Below are 24,760 nucleotides of genomic sequence, written 5' to 3'. Positions count from 1 at the left end.
TGATTTAGGCATGAACTTGTTTGGAGACAGGGGATGGACAAGGTAACCAGTCTGTGGTATTTTCTAAACCAGGAGCCAACAACTATGACCCAGGGGCCAAGTCAGGTTTGCCACCTGTTTTCATCTGTCCCACAAGCCAAGATGATCTTTATATTTTTAAAAGGTTGATAAAAAGCAAAAGAAGACTATTTTATGACATGAAAATTATCAGAAATTTTATTGGAACCCAGCCATGCCCATTTGTTTATATGTTATCTATGGCTGCTTTCACAATGGCAGAGCTGAGTAATTGGCAGAGTTGAATCGTTGTAGCAGACCATATGGCCTGCAAAGCCTATAACACTTACTGTGTGGCCATTCACAGAAAAAGTTTGCCAAGCCTTGTTCTAGACTAAGTAGCATAATTCACAATTTGCACTAACAAGTTAAGACCCTGACTACTCAGTAGAAACCCTCTTATAAGGTTGTAGGGAGAATTAAATGAGTTAACATATATCAAGTACTTTTAGAACAGCATGAGTTTCTTATTATAAGCACTAAACTATGTGGTGATGATGAGGATGAATTGTCAGGTACTACTCTAAGCCCTTTACGTATTTATCCTCACAACAGTCCCATGAAATAGATACTATTATTACACTCCTACTTTGCAGATGAGAAAACTGAGTCTCACAGGTAGCTGAATATGTCAGAGCTGATATGTAGAAGCCAGGCCTGCATGGTTCCAAAGCCCTTCCAAGTTCCTGTCCTTCTGCCAAAGAGGAGGATTGTGACATTATGAGATTCTCCCACCTGAGGGTCCCTTTCCCTGTCTTCAGCAGCCATTCCCCTTGATGTCCAGGGTTGCTGCATCCCATGTCTCCTCTTGCCTTTATTCCCCCTTGATCAATGGAGATAGGATACCGCTGACCCAGAATAGGTGGTAGGAACTGCCATTTATTCAAAGGTGCTAGGCACAATGCCAAGTATTTTGTGAGAGTCTCATTTAATCCCCACAAAGGCCTATGAGAAAAAAATGAGGCACAGAGAGGTACAGAAACTTTTTCAAGGTCACACAGCTGACAAGAGGTAGAGCACAAAGTCAAATTCAAGCCTGTCTGACTCCAGAACTGTCTTCCCTCTGAAAGATGCCAGACACTCTCCAAACATCCTTAGTTGCCTCCTTGTCTGCTGGGACGAAGTGTGCCCTCCAAGTCCTCGGCAGTTCTTTTAGCACAAGATACTCAGCAGTATTCACAGATGGCTGACAGAGAGGGGTCCTTTTGCTAGGCCACCCCTCAGCAAGACATGCTCCTTTATTTGGGTGCTGGGTACATTAGCTGCCTCTGGTATAAATCTGTAATTAGCTGCCCTAGCTGTATTTGCATAATGGATTTCACTTTGTTCTTAAGTTAATGGTGTTTTTGCAACAGAACAGTAACCTCTTGGTTCCTGGCCATTAAAATAACTGCCACCCTGTAGGGTAGAGCCGTGGTTTTGTAGGAAGTTCAGTTAGGAGCCACAGAGAAGGTGGGAGGGATGGTGGGATGGGTGGTTAAAGTTCTCTTTGCCTCCTGGGTTGTCTGCCTCCTTGCCCATGAGTATTTGAAAGGTCAGTGAGGGAGGGCTTAAGGGCCGGAGAGGGCCATGGGGGCAATAGGGAAATAGCTGCGGGCTCATTCCCTGGCAAGCAATGCAGCCTGAGGAGCATCCCCATTTGTTCCTATGGGAGGAGGTATTCAGAGGGAATGAAACGGATTTATAAGGGTTGTTCTGGTGGTGAGGACCCAGCATGAAAGTTTGTGATACTAGTAGGAATAAAAAGAAGACAGCAGCCTCCTCCTCTGTTTCAATCCCTGACCCAAGAGAGTCTCCAACCGCTCCACAGAGATGTAGATATAAACTCTAGCTCTGGGCATCTGCCCAGTGTCTTTTTTCCAGCAGTTTTCCCAAAACAACCTCTGCAAGCCTTGGACACATGGTCTAAACCCAGCCCTGGAACTCAGAGCCTGGCAAGAGCCAGCGGGACCTATGAAGAGATCATAATGACAGCAAGCAGAAAGCTTCCATGTGCCTGGCACTTCCGGAGGCCCTGTGTCCGGAACTGGATGTTGAGTGTTCGTGTGTTTGTGGCACTGCCCACTTGCATAAGTAAAAGAACCCCCAGGTGCCGAGCCCCATCATTCAAGGAATCTCCCCTCCCAAGCCAACCTGTATAATTGGGTTCCTGCCTCATGCTCCAGCTGGGCCCATATCCGGTAGCACTCGGCCATCATCTGGGTGTAGAAGTCTTCAGGGTACGCCCTTCGGATTATCCGGCTCTGCCCATGGGAGCTTCCTCGGGAGTGTGGGAGGAAGAACTGGAAATGGAGAATAAGAGACAACTGCAGCTGTCACCCCTGGCATTTAGGAGCCAGCTCATCATGTGCTCTCAGCCAGGAGCACTTATTCTTCAAATATTTCCATACAGTCTCCCTTTATGGCCAAGTTACTGACTCAGCTTCTGAATACTAGTTCTTCAGCAGCTCTAACTCAGGCTTCCTTCTTGCTAACATCATTCACATCCCAAAGTCCCTCTGTTAGTTAGTCTTCAGTCATCCTGCTGCAACCTCCCCTACACTTGGACTTACAGAGGAGCAGAATTAGAAAGAACCTTCAAGATCATTCTAGTCTAGGCTCTTCATTTTGTGGACAAGAAAACTGATGATGACTCTTTCTATGTGGCCTCAGATCACTCAGGACACCACCTTGGGAACCACCTTGGGATTTAGCAAAAGTTGGCGTGTTTCCTGCAAGGTTGGACCAGGAATCCTTCAGATTTTGAGAAAACTGACAGAGAAATTAAAGTTTTCTAACCAATCCAACTCATTACAAAGAAGAGTAAACCAAAACCAGCCTGGATAGATAGAGGCAGAATGGGAAGGTAGAAACCTTTGGAGGGCTGGGTGGCCCTACCCTGGAAAGGACTCTGGATATTCAGGGCCTACCCACAGTCTCCAGTGCAGTGGCCACTGTAGACTGCACTGCATGGGGTCACCTTTTCTACAAGGAAAAAAAAAAAAAAAAGACCTAAGTCTTATTTCCTGCGTGTCAGACAAGGAGGTTGCTACTATCCGGAGGCGGCAGAAAAAACGGAAGCCTCTTCTGTGTTCCAGGGTGAGAGGCCAGGAATGTGCAGAAAAGAATCCTACCTCTTAGGCTGACAAATCAGTCTTTGCCTCTAGGCAAAATTATCTTTACTTAAGGTTACCCAAAGCAGAACTGATTGTTTTTCTGGGCCAGAATCAACTATTTTGGCACAGAAGAGACAGGGTGGCAAGAAGGAAGAGAACGGGACCTGGAACACTTCTTGGTCAAGGGTGGGAGCTGGAGAGCAGCAAAAGGAGGAAATGTGCCTAGAAATCCAAAGTGAACCTTAGAAAGAATGAAACTTTACTTGCATTGTACTGAAGCACACCAGGCTGCTAAGCTACAAACTGTGCAGAATTTGTGATAATCAGGCCTTTGGCCTTCACCCTACAGCTGCTGGCTCCAGAAAAGGGGAGGAGAAAGGGACAGTCCCTGAGGTTAAGAGTGCAGAAGGGACACAGTACCTGCTCCAGTAGGAGGACCCTCTTCCTGTGTTTGGCCAGGTGGTACGCAGTGAAGCAGCCCTGGATGCCTGCTCCAATCACGATGGTGTCACAGAGATCTTTCTGAGTCGCCATCCTGCCCACCGAGTTAGCCCTACAGCCTCAGAGCCCACATATAAAGAAGAAAGCAAGGGAAGGCAGGCTCTGGCCTGAAGGAGGAGGAGTAAAGCAAAGTCCATCCTGGCCAGCATTCACACAGTCCCCTGGGGCCAAGTCCTTCTCCCCACTTCTCCCAACCCCCAAAGCCTGGCACCGACCCGGCTCAACCCCCGCTTCCCCTGCAGAGCAGAGCTGGGTAGTCTGATTTGTGAGGTTTAGCCCAGCTCAGCTGCCAGCCTCACCCTTGCATCCCTTTAGTTTTCTATTCTTGGCTCAATTATTGTCATGCAAATGGGCTCCTTCCTATGCCACCTTCCTGTCTCATTATGATCTTTGTCTCAGGACTTCGGCCCTGGAATTTCAATGCCTCCTAGACCAAGCTGGGCACCAGGAATGCTGCTTCTCCCTACTGGCTTCCCTCTCTCCAGCCTGATTTCCTTTGGAGATTCTAGAGAGCAGAGCTAAGAACTTGGCACTATACCCAGAGAAAGGCCCACCCCTCTGGTGGGTGGTGAGGTTAGTGGGGTAGACGCAGGGGCCACAATTGGGAGGGCAGTTTTGTGATTATGAAATTATTCTCCGCATGTTTTACATTCATCTTTTAAAAAGGAGAAGGAGAAATGATCCTGAACAAATGGAAAGGGCAGAGTGAGAGGAGGAGCCTTCTCTTGAGGCCCAGAAGGGGACCGGGCACCAGCCTAGGGCATGAGGGCCCCTGTAGTGAGCACTCCCTCTGTGCCAGGCAGTGTGCTAAATGAGTTCTTTAACATACATTTGGGACAGAACTAAGATTTATAGGGCCTAATTCTTATACAATTTGGGGATCCTCTTTAAGAAAAGAAAAAGAAAAACTGAATACAAAATTAGATGCTAGAACTTGGAAGAAATCATACAATTAAGGAGCCCGGTGGTTGAAGTTTCATTAGCTTCACAATAAATCAGCCTCTGCTTGCATTATTTAGTTGAAGCTTCACAGCCCTAGGAGAAAATATTTTTATCCCCACTTTTGGCATATTAAAGATGGCCCCAAATTCTTGGTCACTCTTCCCATCACAAGATCTGTGACCACGTGACCAATAGAATATGGTGGAAAGTACACTGGTACCCTTTCTGGCCCAGGCCTTAAAAGCAGCTTCTTCTTCTTATCTTGGAGCACTCACTCCTGGAGCCCTGAGCCACCATATTAGTCCAACCACCCTGTTGGAGAGACCACGTAAGGAGGCCCTGAGACTACATAGAGAGCCAGATATAAGAATGAAGCAATCTTGGACCCTCCTGCCCAGCCCAGCCACCAGCTAGATACCACTGAGTGACCCAATTAAGGCCACGTGGAGCAGAAGACTCAACCAGCCAAGACCCATCTGAATTCCTGACCTACAAAATCATGAGATAGAATAAACCGGTTGTTGTTTTTAGCTAAGATTTGTGAGAGTTTTTTATGCAGCCATAACTGAAACACCACTTTATGCCAAAGACTTTAAGGCTGACAGAGGCCCAAAGCCACACACTTGGTAATCAGAGGCATTGAGATGTGAACTTCATTTTTTCTGCTCCAGAACCTGTTCCCTTAACCACTGTGCCAAACTGAAGAGTAGTCAGACTTGTGATGATGAATCTGATTTAAATATTTTGCTGTTTCTCTCACGGCTGTACTGTGAGTGGGAGAAAATAATGGACCAGGAAATCTACATAACCATAGGAAGATGTGCAGCCCCAGCAAAGAATCCTCAGCCCAACCCTTCCTTTCCTAGGAAGATGGGGGCCCAGAAAGGGGGTGTGATATGATTGGCTTTGTTTTCTTCTCAAAAAAGAAATTTCTCTAGAATCCAGAAGTCACCTCAACCCCACCCTACCTGGGACCAGATAGCATCCACTTCACAACAGGACAGCTCCCTTAGGGTAAAAAATGGCAGACATAACCAAGAAAAATGTACTATTTAAGTATGTAAAGCCTTGATATAAATATAGAAGGTCAGCCCCCGGATTTCTCTTGATAAGATGTCAGAGAAGATGAACAGTTTACACACGAGGAAAAGCAGACAATAAATCCTCACGTGGAAGTGTGCCCAGTCTCACTAGCAGTGAAAGAAATGGCGATTAAATAACTTCAAGGTATGCTTATGTGCCTATTAAATGAGCAAAAATAAATAAAAATGATAAAATCTGATGTTGTCAGTGCCGCGTGGACAGAGAGAGAGTAGTGTGGCAACTCAGCTTGTCTGGGCTTCCTGGAGAGCATGCAAGCACCGTAAAATGGTTCAAAGCTTCTGACCTGGAAATTTGACTTGGGGAACTATACCCCAAGGAAATATCCAAGGGGAGAAAAAGACATTTGTATGAAGACATTCGTAGCTGTGCTTTTACAATATTAAAAAATTGGAAACAATCCAGCCACAGGGGATAGCCGAACAAACTCTGGCATGTTGACACAATGGAATACTAGGTAGGATTCAAAATGACAAGTGTGAGCACGGTGGGCTCCGCAGAAATGTGTAAGTAAGTGAAATCATACTGAGGAAGGGAAGCAGAACACAAATGGATGCACACAGATCACAACCACGAGCTATGTGTGTGTGTTATCAAAGATCTAAAGAGAATTTGGCGAGGTAATTGAGCTTAATGCTCATTAATTTCCATACTCTATAAAAATTGCGCTTCCATTCACAATTTGCAAAAGGATAAGGAGAAATCCCCTGAGGAAGCAGATGCTTCAGATCTCCCTGTCACTGGTTCCAGGGCCCGGGGAAGTTCTTCCTTTGTTCTAATCTCCGTTTTCCTAGCTGCCCCCTGACATTTCTTATTGTTCATCCTCCAGGGAAACTACAAAGCAGCTCTGTAGCCCACCTCTCCTTTGTTTAATATAATATATCTTCAGAAATAAAATAACAATTCCATTTCCCCATCCCTACTTCACAAGCCTGCCCTGGATTCCTGGACTCAAGCATTCTGCTTCTTGTTAAGAATTTCAAACGACTCCTCCGAAAGCTGACACTGGCCAACCTTAAAATGAAAAGCAAACCAGCTTCTGAAGGCTTCCCCTCTCCATCAGGGTTGCCTGTCCGGTGGCTGTCCTGATAGGGGCAGGCAGAGAGAAGCGATCCCCTCAAATTCCATTTTAACACCCATTCTGGATACGAAGACCATTAAAGGGAGAGCCAGCAGCCCTAACCGTGCTGCTGTGTGTCAGCAATTGCTGCTGTGTCCTGGGGCAGAGCCACCAAGGATGTAAAGGATGTAAGGCTGAACTGCTCATCTGATGGTTTGATTGACACTTCGCAGACGGGTGGGAGAGCCGAGCCAGGGAAGCAGCAAGCTGTACAGCTCAGAAATAATGAGAGGACCCGAATCTTGAGAGAGAGAGAGAGCGTGGAATAAATAAGAGAGACCCAGGAGTTGAATGGCAAGGGAGAGGCTTCTGTTCTCTTTTCTCTGCACCTCTTTGCCAAGGAGCTGGAGCCTGGGGCAAGGAGACAGGCAGGCTGACCTGGAAGCAGCCCTTTCAGACCCATCCTGCCAACTAGGGGGTGTTTGTGGCCCTGAATGTGCAGAGAATGCCAGCGTGAGAAAACCAAGAGCAGCAGAGCTGGATCTGCATGTAGTCTCCATACACATTTCGAGCCTATTACCTGTCTTGGGTTTCATCCTTCTCCTCCATCCTGGCTCCCTTTGCCCCGCGTCGTCCATCTTACTTCGTTCACCTAGATTCCTGCATTAACCTCATAACGAGTCTCCCGGCCCCATCCTTGCCCCTCTTAAACTATACTTCTGTGTTCCTGCCAGAATCCTCTCTCTAAACAGCAAATCTGAACAGGTCATTCCCCTGCTGAAAATTCTTTAATAGCTGCCCATTTCCTATTAGGATAAAATTGCACCCTCTTAGCTTGGCACAGAAGGCAGTAGGGGTGCTGGCCTCTATCTGCTCCTACAGTTCTACGGCGGGTCCCTTCTCGCTGTGCTCTTTAGGCTCTGGCAAGTCTGAGCTGAGAGAGGTTCCAGCATTTCCTATGATGATCCCAAATTCTTCCACACCCACAAGCCGAGTTGGATGGCCTCTCTCCTGTAGTCCCTTCCCACCCTGTCTACATCTCCATGATAACAATGAGCATGGAATGTTGTAACTGTTTGCATGTCTCCCTTCCCCCTTAAGGAGAAGGGGTCTTCTTTTGATTGTCATTTTTCATAAGTAATACAGACATATGGAACAACAATTAAAAGGTTCAAAAGGGAACACTGTGAAAAGGAAGTCTCCTTCCCACCCTATCCTCAGCCACTTCCTGCCCCTCGTCACATGCAATACTATTACTATTTTCTTTTTTTTTTTAACTTTTTTTTTTGATTTATAGTCATTTTACAATGTTGTGTCACTATTTTCTTTTGTATGCTTCCAGAGATGTTTTATGGGTATACAAACATAGGTTTATTCCTTTTTGTTTTTCAGTCTCAGAAGTAGCACACTATACAGCATCTTGCTGTTTCCATTTCCTATACTCAACTTCCACATGAGTTATCTGGGACTGGCGCGTTATTCCTGATGGCTGCATAGTATTCCACGGTGTGGAGGAGGCATCTGGGACAGAGAAGCACCCATACATGTTTGCTGAATGGACTGTGGGTTTCTCTGGCTGTCACAGGCACCTTACACTCATGTGGCTCTCTAGACAGCCAGCTGGTATTAGGTGTTCAGGGAGGCGAGAGATCTGTTCTGGGCTGGCCCAGCAAGGTTTATTAAAGGTGGACAGCGTCTTCTGTGAGCCGCTGAGGACAGTACCCTCCTTCAGGCCAGGAGGTAGAGGGTGGAATCCCCAGAGACCCTGGCTTCTGCTTCCTGCTCTGCCTTTGTTTTTTGTTTGTTAAATTGCAAATATTAGGTTCAACTCTGCTCCCTCAAGATACAAGAGTTAATTACTAGGCAGTTTCCAAGGGAGGAAGAAATAAGGTAAGTCCTAGAATTAGGGCTGAAACCTCTGAGAAAATATTAAATCATCATTTAGCCTGAGCATGGGGGAATCCACCTATGGAAGGATGCCCTCAGATCTCACTGGAACAAGAGGAAATGAAATAAAAATGACGGAGGAGGTGTTTTCATTGTCTTAAGGAAAAACGTCCCTGAAGATGAACAATAGAATCTTTTTAATCTTGTCTCAAGGTCTTTCTATCCCAGCTCTATACAAATAAGTGTGCAATATTTGCACAATCATCTGACTGTGGTGCGCTAAGATATACCCAATTGTTCACTAAGTAGCCATCTTCACATATATGTGTATCTTAATGGATATATTTCCACCGTTAGACTTTTGGAGAAAGTCCCATTAAAGCCCAGCAGACATTGGAGGAATTGACAAATCAGAGTGCTGAGAATTGGTGTCCCAGTTCCGCTCCTTGGAGGTGAGGATGTGTCCGGAATAGAGACTACATATGAATCCTCTATCAGAAGCCTCCCAACACTTGCCCTTCCATGTCTTTCCCATGCTTCTTAGCCTGGAAACTCTGGGGTGGGGAGCTTAGGGAGGAGTGAGAATTGGGAGCAGGGAAAGGAAAGTAGTTTTCACATGGATTGGCCTGGCTTGACAGGTGACAAATAGCAACTGAAATTCAGTAGCATGCAGGAAGATTAACTCCAGGGATTCAGCTCTCGGTATTTTCCAGTTTTCAAGTAGATGTGATCTTCCCCTCTCCTATCTCTGCAGCCTGACCTACTGATGTTGCTGTTTGTTAGGGAAGGTAGATGAGTATGGGATTTCAGATCCTCCCTACACTGTACTGCCAGATGTAAGGTCACAGAGGCAGAGAATCAGAGGGAGGCCTGGGGAAAAGGAGGGAAGGGAAGGGAAGGGAAGCAGAGTTCTGGATAGCAACTTCTAAGTCATCTTCAATCTCTGTTTTCTGCTTGTTGCCTCCAGGCCGCCCCCAAAGCCAGTCTAGCCCATCTCCTAAGTGATAATGCCTGCAAGAGTCATCTCTTACTCTGCTTTCTCACTTGTTCTTATTCTTTTGTTCTTTTTTCTGTTTCTGCCTTGAGCCTTGAGGTCAGGCGAGAAAAAGAGGTTTGAGGAAAGGCTTTGATGGATGGATGGTATGGTATCAGGGCCTGGCTGGAGGAGAGGCCTCAAGGCAGTGGAAAAGAGAGAAGGGCCTAAGGGAGCCAGGGAATCTCAGGCAGCAAAGCCACATGGCTCTGCTTCTTAGTGGGAGGCTTTATGGAGTCTAGCCTACTGCCTGGGAAGGAAACTCTCAGCTGTACACCCACTCCTGTCTCATTTGGCTGCTGGTTTAGACAGGACTTCCATGCTTGGGATTTACTGACCTCTTGAATCTGTGGACTAGAGCCTTTTCATCAGTTCTGGAAACTGATCAACCGTTATCTCGTCTCAAATATTTTCTTCTGCCCTATTTGTTCTTTCCTCCCTTTCTGGGATGTTAATTAAACATGTTAATTAAATCAGGCCTCTATCCACTGTATCTCTTAGCTTCCCTATTCCTCCCTCCCTTTTTTCCCCTCTCTGTACTGCATTCTGGGTAATTTCTCACTATTACCTTTTACTTTGCTAATTCTCTGTTCCACTTCATCCAGGTGCCTTTAAATTAATGAGTTGAGTTTTAATTGCAGTTCTTGTGGGTTTTTTTTTTTTTTCAGAATTTCTTTTTTTTTTTTTTAAGTTCATTTTGTCACCTTACCCAATTTCTTATTTCCTGTGAATATTTTCAAGCTTTTCTTTCTTTGACCACAGGAAGCATGATTAATAGTCTAAATCTGATTGTTCAAATGTGTGAAGTCTCGGCTGTTTTTCATTTGTCTCTTGTTTCTAGATTCTTACTTACGGAGTCTTATTTTCTTGTAGGCTTGGCTCTCTTTAACCAAGTTCTGGTAACTGCGCTTGAACAAATTATTATTTATTATATATTATTCTAAATACATAGGAATAATTTGGATATGAAGGGGCGTTCCTTTAAAGAAGATTGTGCTTACTTCCACCAGGTACTGGGGTACCACCAGGCCTGAACTGTCTAAACCAAGTTCCTGGTTTGAGATTCCCTGGATCACCCAGGCAATGTGAGCCTGGGCTGGAGGACTTCAGTCTGATGATGTCGCCCTCTGGGGCCTCAGAGTATTGAGGAAAAGATCTTCTGTTAGACTCTCCACCATATGCCGACACTGAGCTTGGATTTCTCACCCCCTCCCTCTTCCAGGTGATCAAAATGAAAGTTCAGATTTGCTAGGATTGATAGATGCTCTTTCAGGGAATAGTGGCATCTGTGCTCTGGTTTTCTCTTTCATGTTGGCCCATTAATTCCTTGCTATTTTGTCAACTCTCTGGGGCTTTTAAGATGTTTTTGATATTTTATCTAGCACTTCTAGTTGTTTTTACTGAGATAGTTATTCCAAATAACTCAGCCTGCCATAACCAGGCTTGCAACCTCAGTTGCAATCAGATTACTAGTACCCAAAATACGTCACCCCTTCATGTCCTCCATTTACATTCCCCTGTCTCCTCCCTCCTCAGATACCAAGAGTTTTAAAAAAAAAAAAAAAAAAAAGGCAATTTTCAACAAGAATGACCTCAGAGGGCAACAAGAGTGGGAATCTCATAATAGCCCCCAGGAGAGTCAGATCTAGGAGGGGACCAGTGAGGCTTTGGCTGAAGGATCTACATACATGCAACAATAAAGCATCACCATGATTGTAAAAAGACAGAAGAGCATTTTGCTGACCAGATGCCTTTTAGAGAATCACTATGTTTGTATTAAAAAAAAACTATTTTGAAAATGTGTGGGTATAGACTGTGACCACCCCCACTACCAGCCAGGGTAACTGCTTTCAGCTGACATTGGGTCCTACTTCCTTCACAGCTTTTGTTTCAAAGAATGGGGCATGCAATTGTCCACTAGAGCTGAATTGCTTAGAACAATGAAGAAACACAGCCTTCTGTTCAGCCTTCCTTTTTGCAGCACCTAATCCCTTTAAATAAAGTGTTGAACAAATATTTAAAGAAAAATCAGTTTTCTCTCTATAAGGATAGCAAGAAACTGGCAACACTAGTTGCCTCTGGGGAACGAAGCTGGGTGGAATCTTGTTATATAGGAAAAGGCTTAGAAGAAAATACTGTACAGATAATTGCTGTCCTGAGGGGGCGAGGGACATTGGGCATCCTCAGCATCCTGCCTGCACCTAAGCTCCCAACCACAGGCAGGGTTTGGCCTTGGTAGGACTGAAATCCACAGAAGGGCCAGAAAGCAGGTGAAAGGTGGTGTGCAGCATCTGAAAACGCAGGGAATGTAAGGGGAGTGGGATTTGGGTCCCACCTCACTGAGCAGGATCTCATACAGAATCTTGAAAGGATCCATGCTGAGTTCCCAGTGACATGGAGATTATTAAACAACTACCCCCTGTATCCTGCCTTCCTGACTCATCCTTGGAAACCCCTCTCTCTCAGGGTCCCCCACCCCTCTCTCTCCACCTATCATACTTGTCCAACTTAATTTTCTCAATATTTAGAGGGACAGAAGAAGGAGAGTATTAGAAAAGATATTGGGAAGAGTCCAGCTGTGTTTGGAACAGATTATCAGTGCTCCTTGCCCAGAATTTTAAAGGAAAGGAGAAAACAGTTTTGTGGAATGGGCTGGGAGAGGTCTGCCTGGAGGCCATCCAGAAAGCTCTCTGGACACGACGGGGGTCTGGACAACCTTGGTTATTATCATGGCTCCTTAATAACCCCTCACCACATTGCATAAGCTTTTTAAAGGTTTCATGGCCCTCACTCTATAGACATCTCATTCAACCTTCACGACAGCCCTGTGAGGTGGGCGGGGCAGGCATTTTTACCCCCATTTGCAGATGAGGAGACTGATAGCTAGTAAGTAACAGAGCTGGCATTCCAACCCCCAGCCAGGATTTCAAGCCCCAAGCCTTACTCCACATCCAGAGACTGGCCCAACACTCTTGCTTCGAAACATCCTGGGTGCCAGGATCAGTGCTTACATGGAAAATGGGCAAGAGTGTGGTTCATTCTATGTTGCAAACCACAGCATTCCCCACCCTGACCCCTGCAAAAAAAGAGAAGGAGCATGACCCTCAATGGGAAGAAATTCTAAAATAGACCCCAGGGACCTTTAGAGAAGCTGTTTGATTTATTCGAGTCCCTGCTGGTATTCTGTGCCACATTTATAAACGTCAGCGCTGGAAATGAAGTTCCCACTGCCCTGGCAGCTGCTGGTTGCTGCTGTTGCTCACCAAGGGTTCAGATAAAGTGTTTCCCCCTCCCCTTGATTGATAGAGAGCTGAGAATAAAAGAAAAATAAAAGCCCCCTGGAGCCTTCCTGTAAGGGAGGAGGCAACTTCTCAGGAATAGAAGGGGAGTGATCTAGAAAAGGCTGATATTTGGTGAAACAGAGAGGGTGTGTATGTGTGTGTATGTATATGTGAATGTTTAGGGAAAAGATCCAGTTTTTAAGGCCATGTGGAAAATAAATACATTCTACTTCTGTAGCGAGAGGGAAAATAGTGAAATCCATGGTTCATTTCAGGGGCTCTGACACAAGATGAGGGAAGGAAAAGGCATCTGTGAGGTTGCCTTTGTAACCTCTGGGCTTCTACTCTCCCTAAGCAGAATCTGCTATCTTATGGGGTCTAAGACAGGGACAGAGGCCAGCAGAGACTTAGAGCAAAGGGGTCCTGGAGGAAAGTGGAAAGAAATGAAAGGTAAAGGTTCCCAAAGGGCCACACAGTTACAGGGTATTACCATTATTAACTGAACCAGCAGCTGAGATTGGAGATCCCCTCCTGGGAGCAGCTTGAAGTACCATAGGTGCTGACACACACACCCTTGATGGTCTCCTAAATCTGTGATGCCCTCTGGCCTTTGAGAAATGCTGGTTGGGACCAACTCCAAAAGCCCTGACTGAATATCTAAGAAATGAAGCAGCTAACCAGGGATGGCTTCAGTGGTCCCCAAATCAACAAGCCATTTCAAAGTTGCTTTTAATTTGATTTTTTTGTACTTTTATTTTTAAACATACTAAACCAAATATTTCCAAATGACCATTGTTCTCTTCAAAGTCACCCGCTACCCTGAGAGATTGTGTCGTTAATCCAGTGGCACTCAGTGTGTGGCCCAAATCATCTTGGAGGGCGATGTGAAATACCTTTAGGGCCAGTTTATAACCTGGGCGATAAAATGTCATGTTACCTTATAGAGGGTTCCTTCCTTTCCCATAATTTGATTTATCATACCTGTTTCCTGGTAACTTTTGGCCCTTTCCAAGTACCAAATCCTCTGCCAAGCTGCTTTCTCAGAGTGATCTGGAATGGTCCTTGAAGAACAGGGTTGTTTAGTTATTAGCAAAAGAAAGAAACACAAAAGGAAGAAGAATCTGGGTGGGTTTTCTCTTTTCACTTTCCTCAAGTGGATAGAAACGTTTCTGTTTTTTAAAAAATGTAGAATAGACAAAATGTGGTATATTTATACAATGGAACATTATTCAGCCTTAAAAAGGAATGAAATTCTATGATGTGCTGCCACAAGGATGAACCTTAAAGACATTACGTGAAATAAGCCAGTCACCAAAGGACAAATACTGTATGATTCCATTTATATGAGGTGCCTAGAGCAATCAAGTTCATAGAGACAGAAAGTAAAATGGTGGGTGCCAAGGGCAGGTGAGGAAGAGAATGGGGAGTTACCGTTTAATGGGCGCAAAGTTCAGTTTGGGATGATGAAAAAGTTCTGGAGATGGACGGTTGCACAACTATTGAAATGTACTTAATGCCAATGAACTGTACACTTGAAATGGTCAAAATGGTACATTTAAAAATAAAAAATAAAGTGGTAAATTTTATGTTATGTGAATCTTACCACACACACAAAAAGTTTAGATAACAAAATCAAATCTACTTTCAAAAGGTGAAGACTTGACATCGCTGATATTCAAAAGAATTTGCTACAGGGTGAGTCAAGGTCCAGAGAGAAAGGCCCCACATATTCTTTGCCCTGGAGCAAAACCAGAACACAGGGTTCAGGCTCCTGCCCTGAAACAGCTCTGGGAAAGGGCCACCTCCTCCAGGTCTTCTGTTCTCACACCTGCCATAAAATTGTGCACCTGCCACGGCTGCTGTAATGCCTCTCCCAGCCCTGGAACATATCACAACACAGCTTCGGTCTCCCTGACCTGGCCTGCTGGGGCTGGCGGGTCCCCCAGCAGCATGAACAAGGCTACAGCAAGTCGTGGCTTTGCTGGCCAGGAGGCTGCTGAGGTGGCTTTTTAATCCTCCAGCCATGCCGTCCGAGTGATTGCTTTTATTAGGAAATGTAATGAAAAAGACTATATGAAGCCCTTGCCAGAAAAAAAAAGCTAATAAGATTCTGCACCAAGTGTGGCGAGAAAAGAAAGGGGGGGAAAAGCACATTAGGAGTCAGATAATGAGATAAATGAAAGACCGCAGGGGAGATCATTTTTGCCAACTTGCTGGATAGTTGTAAAAATTTTAATTTGCTGAATTCTCCTTTTTTCGTTGTCTCTGACTCTCCCCATCTCTGTCTTTCACTGTTTCGAAGCTCTGGATCTTGTCTCAGCCTTTCTCTCTTTGCCTCTCCCTTTCTTCCTTGGTTTCTCTCCGTCTGTTTCAGCTCCTGCTTTACAAGTAAGTGTGTGTGTGTGTGTGTTTGTGTCTGTGTCTTTGTCTGTGTGGGTGGGTGTGTACTTTCACCATTGCCAGACCCTGCCTCTCAGAACTTGGGTCAGAGGCTGTTACCTTGGGCAGGGAGGCCACACCCAGTCAGAAGGAGCAAGAGGACAAAAGATTGCTTCCTGATCCCCCAAGGCCCCCACCACCCCTGCCTTCTAGGAAGCTGCTGTGATTCTGCTGAAGGGAGAGAAAGAAGGAGAGATCAAGGGAAGAAGGAGGGGAAAAAAATGGGGCTAGAGAGGAAGGATAGGAGATCAAAGACCAGGGAAGTAGGGAGGAAGAGAAAGCCCCCGCTGCTCCCGCAAATCGATTCTCCGCAATGCCCGCCCTCCCCTCTGTGCTCTGAGCTGCTGAGCAGAATGCCACCTCCATGGGGTGCCAGGCCTGAACAGAAGGGTTCTGGGGCACTGGGCAGGCACACAGGCCAGGCTGCTGGGGACCACTGGGCCTGCCTGGCCCCTCAGGGAGAGACCGCTTCGCCAGGCCCAGCCTCTCACTATGCAGGCTGTAAGGATATCCTCCCCAAAATCTAGTTTTAGTTCTTGCTTTGGCAGACTCCTTTCTCCTATTCCACACTTGGGAATTCTGAAGTGTGTCTTGGCTCCTCTGCATAAGTCCCAGTTCACAGCTACAACTGGAGGAACTGAGGGTGGACACAATGAATAGCTTCCCCACAGGGAGGGGGGATGCCTGTGAAAGTACAGAAGTGAATGGCTCGGGATGGAAGACACACTGTTGGTTATTAGGAAGATCACTCTCGATCCTCCATCCCTTGTTCCTTCCCTGGTAGAGACTATCTGCTGTTTTCCTCCCAGGGAAGTCAACTCTCTCTGTGCTCTGCCTCCTGCCAAAGCGTGCTGCTGGTTACCTAGGGGATGAGCTTTTCCTATACCTGTTACTGCAGAAGACAAAAGAGCCGTGAACATCGGCAAGGTCCATGGGAATGAGAGGACCTATTAGAAATCAGGCAAAAGACCCACTAAAATCTGATTTGTGTCGACAGAACTCTGGGAATCACAGGGAGCCCTCTAAGAACTTGGGGAGTCTGATAGTGGGACCCCAAGCCAGGCTGGGCAGAGGAAGGGGACTGGGAAATAAGATGGATTGGGACAGAGAGAGGCAGTCTCAAGAGGGAAGATGGAATAAGTCCAAGATCAGTTGGGAGGGTTGAAATTTGACTGTGGTGTAAAATAAGCTGGGAATAAGGGCAAATACACACAGAGCTTCCTCCACCCCAGGCTCTGAGAACCTGAGGATATTCACTTATTTAATCCTCATTCCAACTCTATGAGGTTGGTTCTGCTGTTAACATTTCCATTTTACACATGAGGAAACTGAGGCACAGTAAGAGGTGATTCCAATTTCCAGAGTCTATGCTCTTTTTTAAAATTTTTATTTATTAATTTTTTAATGGAGGTACTAGAGATTGAACCCAGGACCTCGTGCATGCTAAACACATGCTCTACCTCTGAGCTATACCCTCCCCCTCAGAGTCTGTGCTCTTAACCACTTCTCTCTACTCCCCCTCCAGAACAGGAGACAGGTTTGGCAAAGACTAGTTGAGAGGGAGATCAGCACTGTGGTTAAGAACGTGAATTTCTGGGCCCGATAGCCTGACACTGACTAGCAGTGTGACCTTGGATAAGATCCATAGAAACTTAAGGTCGCCCCTCAGAGTGACATAAGAAGTTAAGTGAAGGCTTGTAGGTTTAAACACTGGCACAGCACCTGGCCCCTGAGCTCAGTCACTGGAATTTTTAAGGAACCAGGAAGGGTGCTTGGCAGCTGGCAAGCCTCAGCTTCTCACCTCTGGGAAGCATCTCCAGAAACACTGGAGATGAGCCCTTTCAGAGATCAACTTCTTAGGGGCACACAGCCCTGCAAACAGGCCCAGCACCCATAGCACAGCCCCTCCCCCCAGAGCCTCCTGGCCCTTGCTCTGACCTGGTGACCCCAGGGGTTCCTAGGCCATAGGAGCACCCCTGAGTTCTGTGGCTCATTGAATTGTTCCAGGAGTATGTGTTGCTGCCATCCTTTTTCCCTGTCTCTTTCCCTCCCCCAGCCCCTGCTTTTCTCTTGATGGAGAAAGCACAAATTAGGCAGAAAGGAAAATGTTGACAGTTTCCAGCCCTCCCTTGCTGGGGATAAAGAGAAATACGTTAACGGTTGAAGCTTTAGGCGGATCAAACACAGTTTGTGAGATGCTTCAAATGTATTATTCATCTCACCAATGAGACGCAATCTTGGGCTTTCTCTTTTCGCCCCATCAAGAGGAAACCTCAGCTACTATGGAGATGCTGGGCTCCAGAGAGACGGGGCACTTTCGTTTCAATATTAAATCAACGAGTTCATCTTGTGTCCCTCTTGTTCCTCCTAAAGCTTTCCAAATGGGATGGGTCAACTTGCCAGAGAATCTACAGGTGCAAAGGCTGCAGGTGAGACCCACAAGAATAGGTCAGCAACAAGCACCCAGAATCAAAGAGAAGACTGTGACATTTAGAGGAGGCAGGAGCTGGAAAGTCCTCATGTGCCACATGAACTTGAGAGATGTAACTCTCATGGGCTAGAAGAGCTCCAAGAGGAGCCATCTCATCTCTGACTTTAGCTCTGCAGACCCTTATAGACAGTGGGGCTGCACTCACCCTATGCTTGGATGCCGGGAGGAAGGATCTAGATCCAGTGTCAGATGCTTGCTGCACAACCCTTAGGCCTTGTGATTTTGACTAGCTGAGGCCCTTGCCCTGCTGGCCTGAGGGTTTGTCACTCATTCCTTGTTCCTCCCCCTTTTCTTTTTGGCCACCAAAGTCCCCACTGGGCTCCTGCCAGCATCGCAAGGGTCGGAGGCACCAGTGCACGCTTCTCAAACAACACACTGCCCTCTTTTTGAACGTCACCCAGAGAATAAACCATGCCAGCCTCCCAAGGCTTTGCCCCACTATCTCACAAACCTTACACTTGTGCTATGTCAAACAAATCAGAAGTGGGGGTGGGGCGTTGGCACTGCTAGTGGAATGGGAGATTGGAGCAGCCCAGAAGGAAAGAAATTTGACATGATGGACCAAAAGCCCTTAAAGTGTACATTCCTTTTAGCAACTCCATTTCTTAGAAACTGCCCCAAGGAAACATTGGATGAGTGTGCCAAGATGTACAAAAATGTCCATCCCAGCTTTGTTGATAATAGCAAAACCAGTAAAAATCTTCCAACCACAGTAAGAAAAGATTGATTAAATTGTAGCCTTCTGATGTAGTCATTTAAAATCATATTCTGGAATATTGGGGGGAAGTAATATACAAATATATTTACATTCTTAAAAAATTTTATATAATAAGTATAAAGCAAAGTTCCCCCTTATTCTAACCCAATCCAGTTCGTCTTCTCAAGATCCCCATTATCAGTTTAGCATGCATCCACTCAGACTTTTATTTTTGAAGAATCAATATTTAATGTAAACAAGTAATAAACTTAGGTTATGCAACTTTGTAAATAGAGATGTGTGTCTCCGTGCAAAGAGAAAGGGTTTGCTGATTACACACCAAAACGTTAACAGTATTCAGCTCTGAATAGTGGGATTGTATATGATTTTTATTTCCTTCTGCAGGAATAATTGTATTTTCTACATGAACAGAAAAGGGAAACAATGCTATTTTTAAATATAGTGAAACACAAGGAATCAATAACATTGGCTGCCTCTGAGTAGTGAGAGAGACTGTTCACTGTATACTGTTTTATGTCTTTTGAATTTTGCACCTTGGGCACGAACTACCTATTCGAAAAAAATGAATAAAAATTTTAAAAATTTAATATAGCAATAAAATAAAACGAGGGGCTGGTGAAGAAGACCTCTGAAGGATGGCAAGCCCTGATATTCTGGGAATCTGTAAAATTCTTCAAGCTGTAGTTGTAGTTTCTGAATCTGCTCAGGATTCACTCTAATAGTGCCTGTCTCTTTCTGTCTCACCAGGCAAGGGATTAGGGGCTATAACCTGGAAGAAATGAGGTAGGGTCTAAAATAAACCAGGCTGCCAGCCAGAAATAACTGTAATAATTTACAGCATAGCAACAATAACGGCTTGGTTGAGCCAGTCTTCATACTTTTTCAAAGTACTTTTCATCTCCCTTTGGTTCTCCAAATTTTCCTTGAGGCGACCTGCTGCTGTCAGGTTCCTGGGCAGGAAAGGATGAGGCTGAAGACCTTGTCTAAAGGGCCGTCGTTTGAAGTCTGAAAGATCCACATTTCCCAGGGCTGGGTGTTAGGTCTCAGACAACCGTCCTCTCTCCTTTAGAAATCACCTCATCCATCAGCACCCCGCCTGTCACCGGTGTATGAGGCTCGGTTTCCTAACTCGTAAAATGAGGGTAATCAGCCTTGCCCCTTGGGCTGGTTGTGAGATGTGGGTGATGGCTGATAGACCTTAGGACAAGGGTGCTGCCCAGTGAGAACAGGGGGTCCCCACAGCTGAAGAAGCTTCCAGGCAGCCCCCTGGGGGGCAGGGAGGATCTAGACAGACCCTCGCTTCCTGCCCCTCAAAGTGCCTGCCCTGCCCCGAGACCTAGGCCCCGGGGTGAACCCCCCACCTTCATGCTGCTCGGCACAGGGGCGCCCACCGGTGATCCCGTCTCACCTAATAAATTCCTGTCAGAGAGGCTGTCAGGACCTGGGAAATAAATAATGATATTTAACATTTTGTAATAACAACAATTAACCAGTAAATAATGTCCTTTAAACTGCAAACGCTGGAGTAAATTAATTCTTCTAATGAGCTGTCAGGAACGGAAGAAAAAAGTCCCCGTTTTCTTTGGTGCCACGCAGCTGCCGTGTGAGCAGCGAGGGAAGCTCACCTCGGGCCCCAGAGCTCATTACCGGGAAGCAGGCGGCGCGGGTTTCCCGGTGAATAAGCCGGCCTCTCCTGCTCCCACGTGGGCGCTCGGCCGCCACCGGGCCCCCGCGCACCCGGCTCCCCAGGCCCAGACGCACCCGCCCTGCGCAGCCGCCAGGTGCCGACTGCAAAGGAGCAACGCGAAGAGCATTTCAATTAGAGACGCCCCCTCCCTTTCCTTCCCCAGCCTGGGCAGCCTCCGCCTCGAGGTGGCAGGGGGCAGGGGCCGAGGACAGAGCAGGGGGGAAGCCAGGCCCCCATCCTTAGTCCTTGCTGCGTGACCTTGGAGAGTTTTCCTGCCCTCTCTGGGCGGGGAAGTCATAAATGGAAATGTGAAGCTAATCAAACCAGATGTGATTACTTCTGAGCTCCCTAGAAGCCTGTGACCATAAAAAGACACCTAAGAGTAAGGCAGCTCTTTATGTACTGATTCGGAGTAATCTCCAAGATATATTGTCAGGTGACAAAAGCAAGGCACAGAACAGCATGTGGGGGTATGCTACATCTTGTGTATTAAAAATGGGACTAAAGAAAGAGAATATGTGTCCCTATTTGCTTGTATCTGTCTGGACAGGAAATGCAGAACATTACTTGCCCTTGGGGAGGGGAACTGGGAGACTAGGGTGGGAGGGAGGCTTTTCATTGAACCAGCTTATTTTTTGTGCCCTTATTTTTTGAACCATGTACAGGCATTACCTATTCAAAAAATAAGAGTCGCACACATCAGAGGTCATCTTGTCTCTCAGTAGCTGTCAGGAGGTGAGAGCCGGAAGGGGACAGCTGAACTGAGACCCCCTACCTGAAACCCCTCCAGAGACAGCACACTGCTCTCTAATAACCTCTCCTAGAGACAAGCTCATGAATGCAGAAATCCTTCCAGGATCTAATCCTATTCCCTCCTGCTTTTTTTTTTTGAGTTTCTCTCTACGTGTTCTGTATTTGGTGGGTGACGGGGCTGACAGATGCAAAACGGGGGGTGAATTGGGGGGCAGCCACTGTACAGAGAAGAGGGAATGTAGGCAATCCCAGGCCTCTGGAGCCATATAGGCCTGGGTTTGAATCAGCTTCTGTCACTTGTTAGCTGTGTGTCTTGTATGTCACTCTCCATTGCTGGGCTTCAGAGTCCAGACGTCCCTGCCTCCCTCAGGGAAGACATAAGGTGCTGAGCCTAATGAACAAGCATCCACCTCCACGTGAGCCGGCCCAGCCCCACTGCACCCCAGGACAGACAGAAGACCTCCTTCACAATCCAGGACCATCTGGTCCCTAGACCCATTCCTCCTCAGCCACAACGCCCAACCCCAGCCTTCAGAGGAGGTGGATATGTGACCTCCCAGGGGCAGCTTTGCCCGCTTGCCACATAAACTGTCATGCTCTAAACCCAAACAGGCTCAAGGTAGCTGGTGGCTGAGCTTGTGCTGGAGCCAGAAAATCAGCCGGGCCCAGGGCTCAGTCACAGCCCCTGGGGGCCTGCTATGGGGCTAGGGGGTGAGGGAAGGGGTGGAGCAGCCTTCCTGGAGCAGGAAGACTCAGCCCTTATCGCCATCTGACCAACTCCCCTTTTATCTGTTTGTATCCTTGCCTTCCTCATAAGCTGTCTCCTGGTTAAAGAGTTTCTTAGCTAAAATGTATTTGAAAAGCCCTGATCTTGGCCATTCAGAACTGGGCAACCAAGGCATGGGGTTCCAGGAAAAGCAAGGGCAAGAGAGGGGAAAGGGACCCAACGCATGCTGAGCGCCTGCTGCTTGCCTAGGTGTTCCACATGCAATGTTTCATGTTAATCCTCACAACCTGTGGTTTAGATAATAGTATCTCCACTCTAGAGACTGGATAAGGGAAATTCCAAGAGGGTAAGATACTTGCCAAGGGTATTCAACTAATAAGTGATTCAGCTGGAATTTGGACCCAGATCAGCTGACTCCAGAGTTTCATCTCCCAACACCCTGCTGCCTATTCCAGATCTCACCCAGTTAGACCAACAGGGTTGGGGAGGGAAGGGGGGTAAAAGCTGAGGTACAGGAAGGTGGCCAGCTTGCCTCCTGACTCTTAGCCTCAAGACCCTAACCTAGAGTATCAGGTGAAAGTTCAGGGAGTAATTGCTGATTGTGAGAATTCCTGCAATTCTCTTCCCTGGTGGACTGGAGGAAAAGGAATGTTGGCTTCATTTAACCAGACGGAATCCAGGAAGGGGGAGAATAAGGGCATCTCTAATGTTATCTTAGGACAGAGTGGTAGCTAAGGCTTAGTGACAGGAGTCTAGCAGACCTGGGTTCAAACCCAGGCTTGATCACTTGCAAGCTATCTGACCCCTGACAAGTTATTTGACCTCTTTAAGCTTTGGTTTCTTCTTCTGCAAAATGTAGGTAATTGCTCTCTCTCTTTGGGCTGTTGTGAGGATTAAGAAGGTGTGGTCTGTAAAGTTCTAAGCATACTCCCTGGGCATAAAGTAAGCAACTAATAAATAGCTATATCTGTTCTGGTGAGCTTTTTTGCTGCCCTGCTAGACAAACTACATCTTCAAGACAAAGAAGGGCAGTTGTCCCGGTGCCTGAGGTAGGCAGACTACCTCTGCAACTGCAAATTTGGGAGATAGCCCAGAAGGGCCTCCAGGCTTGGTTTTTGCAGAGGGCAGCGGGAAAATCAGAGCTGAAGCCAGCAAAATGAGGTTCCCAGCAGCAGGTCTGAGTCAGCTCCTCCTGGGTCTGGAAATTCAAGAGTCTTCCTCAAGGTCACATGGCCTCCCAGTCACCCTGTCCTCCATACGACTGCCCCCTTGGCCTGAGCTCTCCAAGGACTCTGGGCACTTGTGTGCACAGAATACCAGCTGGTAAAGAGGTGTGCTCCAGTGAGCAGAGGAACCTGTGTCTCAGCCACGGGGAAATTAAAACCAGCTTGCCCAGCTCTGAGTTACCATGTCTTCTGAAATCAGATTGATTTCTTGGGCTTGTTGTGACGGCAGTGTTGCAATTGATTCGTCTAGATGGCGGGGAGTTTATCTATTTGGAGCTGTCTGTCATTGATCTGAATAAGCTTCTAAAATAGCCCAAATACCTGGTGGGGGCGAGATTGCCACCAACCCCTGCTCAATATTAATTATAATAATGAACAGGAGTGAGAAAGGTTGGTTCATTGCCTGCCCTGCAGGGCTGGCCTCTTTGAGGTTTGGTGTTTAAATATTCATTGTAGGCCAACCTGTACAAAGAGCTAGTGGACACTCCAAAACTGTGGGAAGTTTGCATGGGTGGTGATGCTATTCTCTGCTTTCATGAGACAGACAAGGAACTGGTGCTCCTGAAACAGGCAAGGTTTATGTTAGACCTCAAGAAGTACTTACTAATAACCAAAAATGGATGGATAGAGCCTGGATAAGTTATTTCTGAGTCTGTTTCCTACTCTGTAAAATGGAGATTATCATACTTAACTTCTCAGAGTTGCTGCTACTGCTATTCCCGGCCAAAAATTAAGACAAGAAAAAACAAAACTGAACAAAATAAAACTTGAGGGCTCTTCTGGGCTGCCTTTTGGTTCAGGAAGAAGCAGAGAGGGTCTTACTTTGCGTAACAAAGCACTTGCCCATCTCAGCCTTGATACAGAGTGAGCACTCAATCAATGGACTGTTACTATAATTATTGATTCTAGGTATTTATTAAGCACCTGCTTGCTACATGCCTGGTCCTGAGGAAAAATTACCATACAAGCCATGACCCCTTTGAGAAGATGATACCTGGGTTACTATGGGAGCTGGGGCATCCTACTTGCTGGAAGTTCTCTGGGAGACAGCTTGGAAGGCAGGCAGGTGAACATAAGGACCTCATGGTGAGGGTGTGAGTCCCAGGCAGCGTTACCCAGCAGAAGACAACTCTGCCAAAAATCAGTCCACAAGAGCCCATCCAGAATAACGTTCTTCCAGGAAGAAGAGAATCCTGCCGTCAAAGGATCTAGCAGAAATGTGACTGACTAACTCAATTCACCTGACTTTGTGGTTCTGGTCTGCAAGAAGCAAAGAATAACCAGCTGACTCCCGTTACCCCTGAAGACACCAGCTGAAATTGCAGCAAGAAACGTGGAGGTCAAATCAACACAAAGACTTCCTGGCTGAGGTTTGGAAAGCAGTGAAGGAGACCCCGGATGGAGAGACTCCCGTGTCCATCTGGGAGGCTGACCTGCTGCCTTCCTTGCAGCGTTCCTGCCTCTGTTCCTACAAAGCTCTCCTCTCTCATCCAGCCTGGTGGCTGGCGGAGACCCCCACAGCCAGCCTTAAGAGAAACATCAGAAGAAAGTTAATAGCGAAACGCTCTGGCAGATCTAATTGATTTTTTTCCTATTGGTTCCCTAATATAGGCAACACTGTTCCTGCCGCTTTTCTGGGCTGGAGATTATGTCATATATAAAGAGATTTGCTCCCTATTTCCATGTGCTTATCTTTAATAAGTTAAGAACTCAACAAGCTTTAGGAGAACTTGAAATAAGCAAAGGATCCAGTGGTGGCTTC

At 46.5% G+C, this 24,760-nt stretch overlaps 1 protein-coding gene across 2 annotated transcripts in view; it reads right to left on the bottom strand.

Annotated features, from left to right (window-relative positions):
• The window catches only part of PIPOX (pipecolic acid and sarcosine oxidase), a 90,428-nt gene that overhangs the window by 8,779 nt on the left and 56,889 nt on the right, over positions 1–24,760 (bottom strand). The window contains exons 1-2 of one of the 2 annotated variants that reach the window (XM_010958247.3): positions 3,573–3,767; positions 2,191–2,339 (exon numbers count right to left, since the gene is read on the bottom strand). In XM_010958247.3, the coding sequence (XP_010956549.2) occupies positions 2,191–2,339; positions 3,573–3,686 (263 nt within the window). In that variant the 5' untranslated portion in view covers positions 3,687–3,767. Of the gene's footprint in view, positions 1–2,190; positions 2,340–3,572; positions 3,768–24,760 lie in introns of those variants that run through there. The other variant, XM_045519027.2, reaches the window with a different exon arrangement.

The sequence above is a fragment of the Camelus bactrianus genome, chromosome 16, assembly GCF_048773025.1.
Source record: "Camelus bactrianus isolate YW-2024 breed Bactrian camel chromosome 16, ASM4877302v1, whole genome shotgun sequence".
In the NCBI taxonomy this organism is placed as follows: Eukaryota; Metazoa; Chordata; class Mammalia; order Artiodactyla; family Camelidae; genus Camelus; species Camelus bactrianus.
Note: the sequence above shows the minus strand (reverse complement) of the source record. Positions and strands in the feature narration are given on the sequence as shown.